The sequence below is a fragment of the Protopterus annectens genome, chromosome 14.part0 (assembly GCF_019279795.1).
Source record: "Protopterus annectens isolate FY-2018-M chromosome 14.part0, PAN1.0, whole genome shotgun sequence".
NCBI lineage: Eukaryota > Metazoa > Chordata > Ceratodontiformes > Protopteridae > Protopterus > Protopterus annectens.
Genome location: NC_056748.1, coordinates 290,902,023 through 290,918,920, shown reverse-complemented (window position 1 = coordinate 290,918,920; position 16,898 = coordinate 290,902,023). Strand labels below are relative to the sequence as shown.

General features: G+C 40.9%; 1 protein-coding gene across 11 annotated transcripts in view; it reads right to left on the bottom strand.

The window, feature by feature from the left end:
* The window catches only part of CHST15 (carbohydrate sulfotransferase 15), a 966,917-nt gene that overhangs the window by 143,122 nt on the left and 806,897 nt on the right, over positions 1-16,898 (bottom strand). For all 11 annotated transcript variants that reach the window (XM_044056008.1, XM_044056009.1, XM_044056010.1 and 8 more), the window contains one exon: positions 9,112-9,268. In XM_044056008.1, coding sequence (XP_043911943.1) covers positions 9,112-9,268 — 157 coding nt within the window. The remainder of the gene's footprint in view (positions 1-9,111; positions 9,269-16,898) is intronic.

Here is a 16,898-nt window from a genome sequence, read left to right as displayed (position 1 = left end):
TCAGAGCATGTTAAGAAAAAAGAAGTTATGTACTTACCATAAGGTTCCATCTGTCTTGCCTATTTTTATTCTTGCTCAATGGATGGGTTCAGATCAGACACTTGGATCCGACTCAGCTGTTATACAGACTCATGGCCTCTGACAAACTCCCAAGCTCCTTTCTACCCATAATGCACCACCCCTAATGTCCTTCAGATCCTATTTACAGCTTGAGAGTGATAGAAACTATAAAAGAACTGTCATAACTGTAGTTCAACAAAAGGGACATATGCTGTCCTTGACAATCTCATTCCAACAGAAGTGATTTGTGAGAAATGGAGGGGGATGGAGGGTAGGGAGTTGAGGAAGAATGAAAATAGACAACACAGATAAAGAAGTTATGTACCTATATGTAGGTACATAACTTCTTTATCTGATGTTGTCAATATTCATTCATTCCTCAACAGATGGGACAGAGTCCCCAGCTACCTGAACTCCAGGCTGGACTCTAAGGAAAAATATTCTTGAGTACAGTTGAGCCAACAGTTGCTCTTCCCGAAGAGACCAGATCTATTTTGTAATGAGTGATAAAGGTATGTGGATTTGACCAAGTTGCAGCTGTGCATATATCGTCCATGGATGCACCAGACTGGAATACACTGGAAGTAGCCATAGAGCTGTTTGAATGAGCCTTTAGTGGTTTAGGTAAGGGGAGAGTCAATTTTCTGTAGACAAATGAAATGCAATTCTTCAACCATCTAGCTAGAGTACCTTTGTAACTGATTTGCTCAAGTTGTCATGTGCAAAGGAAACAAACAGCTGGCCTGTCTTTCTAATTTCTTTTGCTCTGTGCAGGTAGAAACATGATTGTCTATGAACATTCAGTAAGTGCAGCAAACATTCTCCTTTATTTGTAAACTTTGGGATGAATACTGGCAGGTTAATGGTTTGGTTAATGTTGAATTCTGACTCTACCTTAGGTAGGAAGGAAGCATTGGTAGGTATGATGACCCTATCCTTGTGGAAAATCAAGTATGGGGGCTTAGAAGATAAAGCTTGAAGTTCTGAAATTCTAGCAGATTTAATTGCAACTAAAAAGATAGTTTTCCAGGTCAAAAATTTTAAATTACATTTAGCTGCAGGTTCAAAGGGAGAATGTGTTAAGGTTTGCAGTACCAAATTTAAATCCTATGGTGGTATAGAATCTTTATAAGGGGGTCTGAGTAGAAGGGTACCTTTCAAAAAGGCTTTGCAGTATTTAGAGGAAGCCAGGGACGAATTCTGAAACTCCACATGAAAGTTAGAGATTGCTGGAGTTTAACTTTAATAGTCGATGAGATAGTACCCTCAAATAAAATTGCTAAAAATCAAGAAGAGAATGAATCAGGGCTGAGGAGGGGTTTATCTGATTCTGCTCTGACCAATAAACAAATCTTCTCTATTTACTTCTGCAGAGTTTCCTCATAGAGGGTTTATGGGAAGATAACAGTGTAGAATGAACAGGAGAAGAGAGCATAGGTTGCCTGGATATTAATGGAATTGGAGAAACCATACAGTCAGTTTGAGATTTAAGATGTCCAGGTGAACCATGTCTGTTGGCTGAGACAGATGGTCTGGAGTTGTATCCAGAATCTCAGGTGGGTACAGAAGATGAGGCCAAAGGAAGGGGTATCAAATCTGTAGAGGTCAGTAAGATGCAATGAGAATGACTTTACTCTTCAATCTTTCTGCTTTCTGAAGGAATTTGGGAATTAAAGGAGTCAAGGGATAATTGTACAGAAGACTGGGGGCCAATCGTGTAGTACAGCATCACTCGGTGACTCCCCCAGTAGGGGGGATTACAGCAAAGAAGCTGTTGCACTTGTTGTTTAGAGGAGATGCAAAAAGATCACAGCAAGGCTGGCCCCAAAGAAGGAAAATCATGCCCATCATTTGTTTTTGAGACATCACTTGTGAGGTAGTAAGATGCACCTGCTCAGTTTGTCTGCTGTCACGTTGGACTTCCCAGAATATGTGTTGCAATTAGAAAGCAGTTGGAAGAAATCACCCATTGCCACACCCTTAGGGCTTCTCAACACAGGGGGTAAGAGCTGGTTCCCCCTTGTCTGTTGATGACATGTCCATTTGGATCACAATTGTTCCGAGAGGGAGATAGTTTTGTAGTCCTTGCAACATCAAAAGCACCACTCTCATTTCCAGAACACTGATATGCAAGTTGGCCTCTTCAGGGGACCAAGTGCCATGGAATGTCTTCCCAGAAAATGCCCACTCCACTACCCAATCTGGGAAGTGTACATAGTCACTATGGCCTTGGGTTGAGGAAGAATGAAAGGATGACCTTGAAATAGCTGTGACTGTGCACACCAGGAAATATACCGTTTGCATACTTGAGTTATTCTTATCTTTGTCGACATGAGTTGAGAGAGAATTGACCATTGTGTCTGTAGCATCCACTGCAGAATTCTCATGTGATATCTTGCTAAGGGAACTACAATATTTTCTGCTGATATTGATCCTAGGGCTTGCAGAATTAACCAGGCTGAAATTCTGGTATTTCAAATTATTTTCCTGACCTGATTCTTTATTGTTTGTACTCTTGAATGAGGGAGAGATGCTACCACAGATACTATGTTGAACATTGCCCCTATGAATTCCAGTGTCTGGGTTGGTTGAAGGTGTGATTTGTAATTGATGGTTATTCTAAGATTTGAACAAGTTTTGAACACTTGGTGTCCTGCTTGTACCAACTGATGCCTGGTTGGAGCAGTAATGAGGCAGACATCTAAATATGGAAACACCCGGAATCCCTGCAATCTCAAGTGAGCTGCTGCTACTGCCATACACTTGGTGAACACCCTGGGGGCTGTGGTGAGGCCAAAGGGCAGTGCTCTGAACTGGTAATGACTCGCTCCCAGCTGGAAGTGTAAGTGCCTTCTGGATTGCCTGCTCATTTGCATGTGACAGTATATATCACAAAGGTGTATCGAGCACATCCAGTCATCCATGCTCAGAAATGGTAGAATGGACTGAACCTTGACCATCCAGAACTTGGTGTGTTGAACCTATTTGTTCAACACACTGAGATCTAAAATCAGTCTTCAGTTCCCTGTCTTATTTTGCATTTAAAAGAATCTTGAGTAAGTTCTGGATTCTATTTGGTCTGAAGGGACCTCTTGAATGACTCTTTTGTTTTCTAGCACCTTTTAAATTTTTAGTGCTGCTGCTTCCCTCTAATTGGGTAGAACATCAGGGATTTTCCTGGGTAACAGAGGTGGTAGGGAAAAGGGAATAATATAACCTCTGGAAATGATTCTCTGCACCCAAGTGTCATTATGTTTAGCCATGCTTCCAGGTGCAGAGAAATGTGACCCCTGACTGCCTCCAGAGGAAGGCAATCAGACCTTCCTTCAAGAGCGCTGAAAGGTTCTTTCAGAAAATGTATCTCTGGACCCTTGGTTTGCAGGCCTCCTCTGCCACAGGGGCGTCTTCTGCCATTATCACCCCCCCCCGCCTCTGGGAAACTACCTCCATGTGTGTCCTGGGAAGGACCCTAAGACTTCTTCAACCACATCTTTCAAGCTCCCCATTGATTCCTGGAAAAAGTCCATTAAGGGGTTGAAAAATGTACACCCACTGCAGATAGGGTCTTTCCATCTTTCTCACACCTAGAGAGTGTGTCTTTTACTGTGGGGCCAAATAAAGACAGACTGTCAAAAGGAGCACTGATGAAAGATGACTTGAAGGGCTCCACAAAATCACACAGGTGCATCCAGGCATGCCTCTGATGGAAATACTTGAACCCGCAGCCTTTGAGTCACCTTCTGCAGCATGTGAGATGAGCCTCATGGACAAATTTGCAATAGATTGAAGGGTGGCGAACAGTGAAGCCACAGAAGTTTGAGCCTCTGTAGCACTGGCCTCTGATAGGGGGTTTGAAAGTTCTTTAATCAAGTCCCTTTGCAGTCTCATGAAGTGTAAACCAATTAAAGAACAAAAGATGACTAATCAGCAACTTGGTGACCAACCACAACATTCTAGTGTTTCATAAAATATCTTAACATATAGTTATTATATTACATAATGAGTTATTATAAAACAATGCACTTTGATAATAGTACACTGACAAATAATTGTTGCTTGTCACTTTAAATGCTGAAAGGAAAGGTTTCTCAATGACCATGTGATCAAGGTTTCTTAAGGATCATGTGACCACCATTTTGGACGTTTATTTAAATTATTGACTGTTAGTAAGGTTTATTCTAAAGAAGTCCTGTGGATTTATGGGATGAAAGTGCTTATTTTAATGTTTTTTATTTTAATATAGTTCCTTGGGACTTCTTCTTTGGGATGATCTGGAGAAGTATCAGAAGACATGAAAATACCCAGCTGGGTGGTCTGAAAGCTTTGGGCTAGCTGTCCCAGTGGAGTAGATTGTTGAGGATCACAGTGCAAAATCAGCTGAGATGTCGAGGATGGATCCAAGGGTGAAGGACCCCGTCTGACTTGCTGAGCAGAGAAAACCCTCTTCACAACCTCAAAAGCAGACTGCTCTGGAGAGAAGGAAGTCAACGGAGCCAAGAGAGTGAGTTTCTGCCCCACCATATCCTTCTGCTCTGAAAGCAATCTGCCCAAGGCAGAAGCTGGAACCAAGCTATCCAAAGCTGAAGCTCCAAGAGAAAGAAAGAGGAAGAGATGGCTTTGAAAAGTTGAAGTCAATCCTATCCCCTTGGAAACAACCTGGAGCCTCGGCTCTGACAGTCATCTGGATCTGATGATGTCAGGGCCAGTGCATTCAGAGTAACAGTGAGATATGAAGACAAAGGTGTCTTCAGATTTGACCCAGAAGGGCATGGAAAGCTTTATTCTGAGGATTCTAACACCACAGGTTGGGGCAGAGAAGGAGCTGTTATCAGTGGAGTGGTAGATCAATGGTGTTCCTGACCTGAAGGGGTAGGAACTGTGAGGACTCCCTTCTGAATTTGCTCCATGAAGAATCTCCTTATCATCCATTCCACATCTGCCTCCATGAGATGTCTACAGGGATGAGAGGACATCATCAAAGGAGACTTTGAGAGCTGCTCCAAACATGAGGAGGGTACCCTGGAAGGGACCAGATCCATATTAGATGAAGATACAGTACTTGGCAGTGGTTTAGTATCTTGAGACTTTGAGCCCAGAGTATGTTTTGTGGGATCCGAGATTGCCAGACTGGAAAGATATTTGGTCGGATCCCAGGAGATTTTGGATTCAAATTTTCCATCTTTTTCTTTGGCTCTGAGGATGTAGAAGTAGAAGAATCCAAAGATCTGGACCTTTTGGAATGTTCCTTAGTTTTACATTCAGGAGACTGAACTCCAGATATAACTTCATAGAATGGAGTTGGCAACAAACGCTTTAAGATTAATGTATTCTTTTTCTCAGATAAAGTTTGTGGATTGAAATCACGGCAAATGTCACAATCTTGGTTAAGATGTTCTGCCCTAAACAATAAACACACAGAGTGCAGGCATATTTTATGCCAACATATCTCACACGTTTTAAATCCTTTCTCAGACATAATGTATGAAACAGTTATATCCAAAAGCAGTACCTGGAAGGAGCACCAATAAAAATCTTATAACCAGCAACAGTAAGCAGAAGAAAAAGCCATCAAAAATAAGGTAGCAGACCTCTTTTATTTTATCAAAAATAGAAAGAAGACATGAGAGGAGTATAACACCCTTGTCGGTAAAAGATAAATGGGGGTAGGAAATGTCTACCAACAAAGGTTGCATAGAATATACTAGCAAGTGTATAAAGGAAACTAAAAGTGAATGAGGGTAGCAAAAACTCTTAAAATTTAAAGTATCTAACAGAAAGAGATGTACCAAAAGCTAAAATTTAAAGATACATTTTTTAAGAAATTTCACTTATCTTAACAAATAGCTCAATAGCTGCAGTCAGCCATGTCTAGTCGGGAAAGTGGCAAATGAGGTCTGAGGTACATTAGGGATGGTGCATTATGGGTAGGAAAGGAGGTTGAGAGTTTGTCAGAGGCCACGAGCTAGTGTTAAAGCTGAGTTGGATCCGAGTGGCACATCTGAACCCGTCTGTTAAGGAATGAATGAAAATTGACATCAGATCTTGGGTCAAGTTGAAAACACTCTGACTCAAAGATAACCTGCTTTCTGGAGACAATGAAGTAGCAAATCCTTCCAAACTATAAGCATATTTTAGTTCAGACTTTTAACATAAAGCCCTGATAATTAAAGATCCGAATGGCTAGCATAATAGAAGCAAACACTGTTATCATGCTTGTCTAACCACTTGCCCCCTTTATCAGAGGGTACTGGGTTTAGAGTAAGCCACAGATTTCTTGGTAGCTGTTGCTTCTAGAGTTATTGCAGCAGTGACAATGAATGAAAGTTGAGAATAAGGACATTTATAGGCTGATACTAGGTTAACTGCCCTGAAGGGCCATTTTAAATTTAGCTAATAACCCGTGATCAGAATCAAACCTTGTACCTTATGTCTATGAGGTGAAGACCATAGCCATTATGCTAACCTCACCTTTATACTTTGAAGTTACCATATACTACTTATCAGCTTTCTTTGGAACTGCAGTCAGTCAGTCAGGAGCCTTGCAGGCAGCTCTAGAAGTATCTTCACCAGCTAGTAAAATGGGAGGAATAAGTGCAGAATTAGCAACTTCATTTTCTAACAGATTGAAAAAGTCAGCCCAGTCCTGGGGGAGCCTATATTTTCTCCCAAGCAAAAGCATTCCTGAGTCTAGCAACAGACTCAGCAAAGAAAAAAAAATATCTAGGATTAACTGCAGGTTCACTATGTGAAGTGTCAGAGTTCTAGGTTAAGGATTCCTGAGGAGAATCACCCCAATCTCTGTCAGAATTCTTATCATCGCAAAACACATACTTCTCTGGAAATACCTGCGCTAGAGCAGTGAAAAGGCAAACAGCTCCCAGAGTTGACTGACTGCAAAACTCTCTTAACCAAAGATATATTTGATTTACATACTAAAACAAACTGATCATCTGCCCTGTAATTAAGTTTTTGCTTCTTTTTTCTATAAATATCTCTACTGGGAGCAGGGTTGCCAGATTTCCAGCCCCCCAGGTAGGGACAAAAAAAAAAAAGGTCTCTCACGGCAAGTGAAGACAAAAAAAAAAAAAAAAAGGTCTTTAATGCGGAACACAGTTCCACATTAAAGAACAGTAGCTCAGTAGCTCTGCACTAAACACGGAGCTTCTCGTGTTTAATGCATTGCAGTTCTGCATTCAACACAAGTAGCTCCGTGTTTAGCGATTTTTGATTGGCCCATATACCGGCTTATGGGCCAATCAAAAATCGCTAAACACGGAGCTTCTCGTGTTTAATGTGGAACACAAGAAGCTCCGTGTTTAGCAATTTTTGATTGGCCCATATGCCAGGTATACGGGACAATCAAAAAAAAAAAAAAATCAAACAAAGCGGAGACTGGCCAGGATTTAAACCGGAAGGGTGGGACTCGGGATCAGGCTGCTGATCTCGGGACAGTCCCGCCCAAGTAGGGACGTCTGGCAACCCTGACTGGGAGAGACACTAGAGGACAACCAATTGTCTCTTTCCCCAGGCAACTCCTGTACCTAAAGTGTTTGATTCACCATACGTGTAACAGGTATTGGAGCATCCCCTGAGGACTTGTCTAACACCTGGCACACAGTGGCTATTATAGCTACAGAGAGACAGAGTTCAGGAATTAGTTAAGTGATCTATGGAATTATCTTTGGCTACACAAAGTCACTAAGCATGGGCTAAGGCAATAATTTTGCATGTTTTCTTCTTCTTAGATACAAGCAGTGTGTAAGATGCATGGCCTGGAATATTATCCATGCTGTAGCCTAAGAAGAAACTGATTGTCAGTACAGTAAGATCAATAACCCTGGGAGAATATATGTATTCCCATGTAAGTACAACAGCACATGGTCTTTTCCCAAAGACCAAAAAAAATTACCCCAGACTAGTAAACACAAGCAGTATATTGAAAATTGTGTCACCAGACCATACACATTTAGTTAGAAATATTACAGAACATTTATTACCTCATGGATGACAAAACATTCTAACTGCATTAAAACGCTAACAGGCGGAAAACACGGGCATTCTAACTGTAAAAGCACAGCCCAAATACTTAATATGTTCATAAAATCAGAGTTTTCGATACAAAATTGTAAAGTAAGCTAAGTAAACAGTGCAGAAGTATGTAAAAAACTTCCCTGGCAAAAGGCAATATTCTTAAGGCTAAATACAGCAAAATAGCTGCTTTTTTAATATGTTAAAGTAGATCAGAAAAAAATATCACAAATATTCAGTAAAAATATTTATAAGAGGATAAGAGGAAAGGGTCCCCAAATGTGGTCTTATCCATTAGGCAAAAGCTTTTGACCAACTACTATTTCTCTGAAGCCAGAGAAATGCTTCTTCTCAAGGAGACAGGAAAATTCTGAAGATTTTGCTCACTCGGGTTGATATAGTTCCTGTAAAATGAGCACAGCCTATTAGCAGTCAGAGTGAGTGAAAGGGAGAGGGCTTAGGCCTATGGCAAACTGTCCGGTTCTGTATTCTTGGCAGCAGTGATAATGAAGAACATGAATTTAACTCACTTTCATGAAACTCAAGACTATACTAGTTTTCCAAGTACACAATAGACGGTCCTCTAGGTCTTGTAGTTACTTATCCAAATTAGATTTTGTCTTTTGTTATTGTTGCTAGTCATAGATTTCTAGTCATATTTATGTGTGTGTCAGGTATAAATGAAGTTTGATTTACATATATCCATGCACATATTTTTGCATGATATTTTTCTTTTCAATAAACAGGTTGTGGCTGAACAATGGGCCATGTTAAGAACAGTCCATTAAACTTAAAATTAAAATACTGAAAACATGAATCACCATTTCTTGTAAAAGCAAGCTATGGTATCATGCTGACATTTTTATATAGTAACCGTCTAGCAAATGTGCTTCATTAGCTGTGAAAACACAGACACACACAGACATGCACACACACACACACACACACACACACACACACACACACACACACACACACACACACACACACACACACACACACACACACTAGTATTATCCTAACCTTTCAACAGGGTTTCTCAGTAGAGCTATAAATTTGGCATCTGGCTGAACTGCGTGTATGAAGTCTTGAACCATAAATGGAGGCTCCCCATCAACAGAGTTATTGTAGAAATATATCCAGGCACTGTTGTCCCACATTGTTGAAGCACTAGCTTCTCCTACAAAACAAAAACGAAAGCAATCAGAATTCTGGTTACTCTTTTTTTGAGTTTAATCATACTTTTTATACAACTTTAACTCTGTGGCATCAAATATATAGGGTTACATCTTCCTGTTTTATCAATTTTGCCTTTGAATGCATTCACATCTGCACCAGATAAATTCAAAGCGAAGTACAACTGTTCATGCAGGAATCCAAGATATGCACTATTGTGTTATAAAAAATAACCAAATGATATAATTAGTTAGATAGTCACAGAATATTATATGTGTTTCTCTGACAGCAGAAAAATAAAGCTTTGTATTTGTACTTGTTCATAGGTTCATAGGTGTTTACTTGGCTAACAACCACAAGGGCCTTTTTAAGACTAACCATGCATCCCAAATCTCTGACAAGTTCTTTTATCCTTGATAAGTGTAAGCAGTGATTTAGGAGATGAAACATTTACAGGCAGGGGCCTGGGAGATGAAATATTTACAAGTAGGGGCCTGGAAGATGAACTATTTACTGGTTGCCTGTTTCCATTAGAGACATAGGTACCAAACCAGGGATGAATTCCATGTTCCCCATCCAATTGTCCAAGCTGTACTTGAATTGGGTTTGGAAGGAACTCTGCTTCACATGGATGAGGAGTCTTTTCCAGAGATGGGGTAATCTCTGGGATACATACCTGTCTCTCCAGCAGGTCCTATTTACATGACAGACAAGGTCTGAGTCTTTGGAGTGGGTAATTCTGGTGCTGTTTGTTTTGTGGATCTGACAATGCCCTGTGTGCCAGGCATAAATCTAACCTTAAAAGCCTGTAGGAGACAGAATACAGGGATAGGGCCTTAATGTGGTCTGCACAGGACATTTTACTTACACCCTGTATTTTTTTAGTAAGGAACATCTATGGATGTTCCAGTTGTCAGACTTGCCTGGTTAGGTACATACCAAAGGGGGCATTGTACTCAGTGATAGGTCTGGTGAATGTTAAATTCAGTGGGGTTGGGAGGGTGCCTAATGGTTAAGGTGCTTGCCTTACAAACACAAGGTGCAAGGTTTGAATCTCACAGAAGATCATTGGCTAGGCTTAAAATGGCTTGCAAGAGCAGTTAGCCTAGTACTAATCTATGAACCTATGAACCTATGAACAATGACTTCCTTGGACTTAGATGCCATAACTTTGTTTATAATTTGTGCAACATAGAATGATTTCCTCACTACTGTGGACAAGTGATGGTCAAAGGCTAGATTACTGTCAATGTGTGTCCCTAAGTCCCTGACTACTGGGTCAACTCTAAGGGGTGTGTTGTTAATATGATAGTTACCAGGGGTGGATGACTTACTGAAGGATACTATTATGCACTTATTGGCATTTAGTTTTAGTTCATGGCACTGAAACCAGTTGTTTGTCTGTGTCAGCCCTTCCTGGAGAACATCTGTGTCAGTGTGGGATTCAATGAGAGCTCCCAATTTGCAATCATCTGCAAATTTAGTTAGCCAGAGACCACTGACATTGGCCTTGACTTCAGGGCAGTAAATGCCAAAAAGGATCACTCCAAGAACTGATTCCTTAGGGACTCCACTTGTGACTGGCCTCTTTGTACAGGTAGACTGCGCAATTCTAACTTCCTGGGTCCTGTCTTTGAGACAGTTGTCTATCCACTGGGTGACATACAGGTTTGTATCTAACCTCTTGAGTTTTCAACACTGCCCGAGTTGTGTATTGTGTCAAATGCCTTGGCTAGGTCAAGGTAGGCAGTGTGAACCATTTTGCCCTCATCCATTGTTTTGGTGACCTTCTCAAAGAAGTCTACCACATTGAGTAGCCATAACCTGCCATTGACAAAATCACACTGGGTTGGGTACAGTGTCTGGAGGTTTACTATATCACTATTGATCATTTCCATTAATTATTTCCACGGCTTTACATATAAGACTAGTGAGATTTATGGGTCTGTAGTTTCCAGGATCTATAGATAGCCCACCTTTGTACAGAGGGATGACTGTTGCTGTTCACCATTCAAGAAGCATGAAGCCTGTTTCAAGTTTGTAGTTAAACAGCAATTCCAGAGGGCCCAATGGTCATGTTTCATGTTATTTAGAAGCCATCCTGAGATATTGTCTGGGCCCTCTGATGCAGTGCTCTAGGCCTGTTTCCTAGTGATAGCAGAGGGAGTTATATCTGATGGTATTTCCAGAGGGAAGTTGAGGGGAGTGAGGGGTAAAGTAGGAGCTGAATTAATCTTCCAATAGGTTTGATATATCTTCTGGCTCAGTATAGATGGCTCCATTTACAATGAACTTGGTACACAATTATGTATTGCCTTTTTTGAGGTTGTGGACATAGCTAAAGAATGCCTTGTGGTTGTCCTTGGCCTATGAGGTCAAATTTACCTCAAATTTGGCTTTGGTAGACTTTATTTGTCCTCTGAGTTGTTTGTTTAGCTTGATGAGAGTGCTTTTATCCTGCTGGGTGCCGCAACTCTTAATTTTTGCCACAATTTTCTTCCTTCTGTTATACAGCCTATTGATTTTGTGATTCCTCCAGGGTGGCTTGTTTTTTGTCAGATCTGTACTTCTTTCTGGTGGGTACAGCTGTCTCTGAACAGCTATTAACAAGCTTGTACAGGGTTTCTGTGAGCAGTTCTGCAAAGACAGGAGTGTTCTCAGGGTTTATGGGGGCTTGAAATTTGGCCATGTTATCACATAATAGCAGGAGGTTAGCTTTACAGTACTTCCTAAATATTCCAGGGTTAGCTGGGGGGTCCAGGTTTTATTTTTACTTCAAAGGAGACTGTTTTGTGGTCTGACCTTACTGGGAAGACATTATAGTAGGGGGTGTGCAGCACTCTCCCATATTAGTGAGGACCAGGTCCAGTATGGTTGCACCCCCGGTTGGTGTATTGACTATCTAGTTCAGGGAGTTTGGGTTTACAAAATACAGGAAATCTCTGTGCATGTACATGTGGTGTCATATAGGATTCCCAGTTAATAGTGGGATAATTAAAGTTGCCCATTAATGTGATATTGGGTTGGATGGTGAGTGTTTCCAATAAGTTTAAATACATGATATGGGTTTCCTGAGTCATAGAGGGGGACCTATAACTTGCAAGGAAGTGGTATTGGATTTTGCATAGGGTGATTTGAGCATGCATCAGCTCAAGTGCATTGTCCTGTTTGACTAGCCTTGAAGTATATTTTTTGATGTAAATCGAAGCACCTCCATCTTTAGTTCCTGTCTGTGTAGTACCTGGTCTAAATGTGTGGAAGACATTATAAACTTGCACTGTTGGCATGCTGTCCATGGCACAGACATCAGCATTCTCTAGGGTGAAGAGAGCTTCTAGGAAGTGTAGTTTTTGTTTAGACTTCTAGCATTGAGCAGTAATACCTTTAGATATTCTTTGTTTTGATTTGCTATGTCAGAGGTACTTTCAGTTTGGCATTGCCTATAAAAAGCACTATGGGGGAAGACAATGTTTTAGCTAATATTCAAAAGCCTAGAGGGGAGAGGTGCAGACCATACCTGGCAAAGCATCATCGTCTGTTGATACTTTCTTCCGTGCTGACAAATATTGCACCCCTTAGAATGACACTAGAAACTAAGCCAATTATTGAAGTCAGTCATCTTTTGTTTGTATTGTGGCATCATCCTTGGAGAAGGTAAAACACTGCTCAGTGCTAGGCTCATACCATCTTGAGACACATATTGTGAGAGCTCCATGATGTCTCTCTTCATATAGTCTAGGGAGGCATGTCTCAGGTCATTTATTGTCAAATGGACTATGACTGAGTCATACAGGTACTTGTGGTCCAATGACCTGAGTCTGTCTGCAATGTGGTAGATCCTAGTCCTTGATAAGCAAATGACTGTGATTTTCTCCTTACTCAACCTGGTGAGAGAGACATCAGTGTATCTCAAGATGGAGTCTCCAATGACCAGAATGTTGGATTGTGTTGTGGCTTGCCTTATGGGTTTAGAAGTAGAGGCTCCATGAGTTGTGGCTCTATGTGTTGATGGCGGTGTTGTTTTGAAAGAGTGCATTTGGGACTGCTGAGGGTATTTGATATGTGTACTTTGCCTAGGAGGTCTTTGGGGTTTAGGAAGGTTACATTTAAGCGTCTCAACATATATTGGTCTATATGTCTGTCTTGAATTGCATGTGATGGGTGTAGCGTGTGTACTACTGGCAACCTTATTGACATTAGGAGTATTTCTATGTGACAGCTTTGCCTCCAGTGAGATTGTATAAATACATCTCTCACATACCACATAAGTTTGTTTGAGAATTAACTGGATGTCAGTAAACATGAGGCAATTTCTGCATTGCCTCAGGATACCCTTATCCCCCAAGCTGGTAATGGAGATAGTGAAAAAGTTTATATCCATGGCAACAGACCCTATTTTACTGATTAGAGAGTTGGAGAGAGAATGTAGAGCAATGTCAGGCATATCCGGTTTGCAACTCTGGGGGCAGTGCTTGTCACTGCAAACTAGTACTGTGTGCAGCTAGGTATTGGTGAAATTTCAATCTTGCTTTTACAGGAAAAATGTCACTCAAGGTGTCTGTGTCTGTACACAGCACTGCCAAACACGAGAGGAAACTAATATGTAGAGCCTGAAAATTTAAGGATGAAGTATTTAGGTAGATATTCTGAAGTTAGAAACAATTCAAGCATTGCTTAGTGAAAAGAAAGAATTAGCTTATCAAGAAGATGAAAAGAGGGGAGTTGCATAAATGACTACTGCCTGGCTATGTCTAATGCTGGTCTCACCACAACTTCACTCTGCTGGGGTATAATGCTCCTTTTCCAAGATGAGTACTTGTTGTCACATGTAACCTGAATAACCACAAGAAATTAGCAATTGCTTCCATTTACATCCCCCAAGGTAACAACATCCCTACCTTAGAGCTCTTTCTCACCTGGATCTCCCAGACTATCTCATATAAAACTGTTATCTAGGTAGATGTTAGCATTGATCGGTATGCCCTTAGTTCTGATTCCCCTAACACCTCCATTAACCTCTACAGCTTCGCCCAGCTAATCTCTGCCCCTACTCATCTCAATAAACATAGCAACTCAGGCTCCATACTTGACTGGGTCCTTACCTCCAATCCCAGCTCCTATCACAACCCCTTCTCTTTACCTGACACCATAAGTGACCACCATCCTACCCTCATACTCTGACACTCACCCCAACTACACAAAACCCAGCAATATAAAGACTGCCATAAGCTCTCAAACTTTAATTTTGACACATTCAACCATTCGCTCTCTACAATTAACTGGTCCATCCTTTCAACCTCCCCCTAGAAGAAGCTGTCTTAGCCTTTAAAAACACCATTTTAGACACATTTAACTCCCTGTCCCCCACCAGGAAAATAAAAGTCAAAACCCACTTTACTCCCTGGTTAACACAAGCCATCCATTCACTAATCAATAAGGGAGAGTGAGCGTGGGGAAAATGGAAAAAAAAAACTTCCACCAATTTACAAAACTATACAGTTACGCAACTTAACTAAAAAAGGTCACTCTGGACAAAAAACTATTTCCAAAAACCACTACATAATCCTCACTCTAACCACCCAAAATTCTGGCAATCAGTAAACAAGTTACTACATCCTGGAAATCCCTCCTCACCCAACCCAAGCCCAAACAGCTCCCCTATCGATACTGCTACCCTTTTAAGTCCTTCTTCATTAACTCCATTCACAATCTAACCAAAAATGACACCATTACCTACCCTGCCCCACCCCCAGCGATTCACACCATCCCTTTCTCTCTTAAACCCATCCCCACAGCTTACATCAAGTCACTTCTTAGCAAACTCAAAACATGCTCTCCTTCAGTTGATAATCTAACCCCCCAATTCCTAAAACTTGCTGCAAATTCTATCGCCTACCCCATGTCCATCCTAATAAATAGGTCAATTAGGGAAAAGATTGTTCCCAAAATCTGTAAAAAAATCCTATGTCATACCTTTGCATAAAGGTGGCAACTCAACCGTCCCTTCTAATTTCAGTCCTATTGGCATACTATCTCCAATGTCAAACAATTATTGAAAAATGTATCCATAAACACCTCCTTGATCACCTACTCCTGGAAAACCTCCTTATCTCCACTCAGCATGGTTTCTGATCAAATCATAGTATAGTTACTGCTTTCATATCTTTGATTAACACTGCTGCAAATTCTCGTGACAACAACAAGCTAAACTGCTGTCTGTTTCTAGCCTTCTCCAAGGCCTTCAACACTGTCTCCCAGCATCTCCTCCTAACCAAACTAGCTACCCTTAATCTCTCCAACTCTGCTCTTTCTTGGTTCTCCAGATCTCTCTCCAACAGATACCACGCAGTTAAATGGCAATCTATCTTCTCTCCCTTCTTACTTGTTCAAACTGAGTACCCCAAGGATCCATCCTTGGACCCCTCTTATTCCGTAACTAATGACCTATACTCTTCTTGTCCGCTCGCATCTGTCATACAATACGCCGATGATTCCACATCTCCTCCTCTGACAATATCACTCACCTTCACAACATCACCCAACAATCTCTGCAGTCTGTCGAAAAATGGTGAACTTCCAACCAATTGCTACTCCACCCAAAGAAAGCTAAACTTCTATGATTCCTCTCTAAATCTCTCCAACATCACAAAGATACCTTTACTGTCTCCTCCCTTGACAACACCCTCATCTCTGTTAAACCTCACACTAAATTACTAGGCGTTATTATCGATGACCAACTAAAGTTCGATCTCCATATTCAGCAATGCATTAAAAAGACACATCAGAAGTTAGGCCTGCTATACAGGCACAAAATATTTCTCAAAAATGCTTCTAGGCTCTCTCTTGCACAAGCGCACCCACTCTCCACCTTATTCTATGCAGCCCCCCATTCTCAGTAACATCCAAGCCAATCTTCTGTCTAAATTGGAAGTCACCTACAGTAAAATAGCAAGATTTGCCGCCAACCTACCCTCTCACTCTCACCACTGCCTAGCCTTATAAAACCTACAGTGGCTTGAATTCCATCAAATCGTAATACCACAGTTTCTCCCAATTCATTCCATATTACATGAACCCTCCTCCTGCTGCTCTCTCTCTCTTCCCTCATCCATCCCTATACTCCCAACAAGCTCTCTGTATCTCCCTACAGCATCTACTACAAGTATATGCACTTAAGAAAAATATTGGTAAACTCTTCTATAACTACTCAGTGGCTATTGCTTGGAATAAACTTTATCTAAGTGTAAGATAGATCTCAAACCCAAACTCTTTCAAAGCAACTCTAAAGGATACTCTTCGACTATCTTGTACTTGTCCATCCTATGACACAACTTAATCCAGCCCTCCTCCTCTAACACTACTTCATCAATCATTTCTGCCTCCACTGTCTCTGCCTCTAACTACAAAAAGCCTACACATAGACATTAGTTCTTACAGCATCCAGAGATGCAAACTTTTGGACATTGATTTTTCACTAGTTTATTCTCTTATACTTTTCTATTTAGATGTGTACTTTGTCCTATATTTGTCTTGTAAACTGCTTAATATGGCATGTACTCTAAGATGTACAATATTTGTGACCTTGTCTAGCATTTCATAGCTTATTGCTACAATTCCTCCTACATTTGAAACAT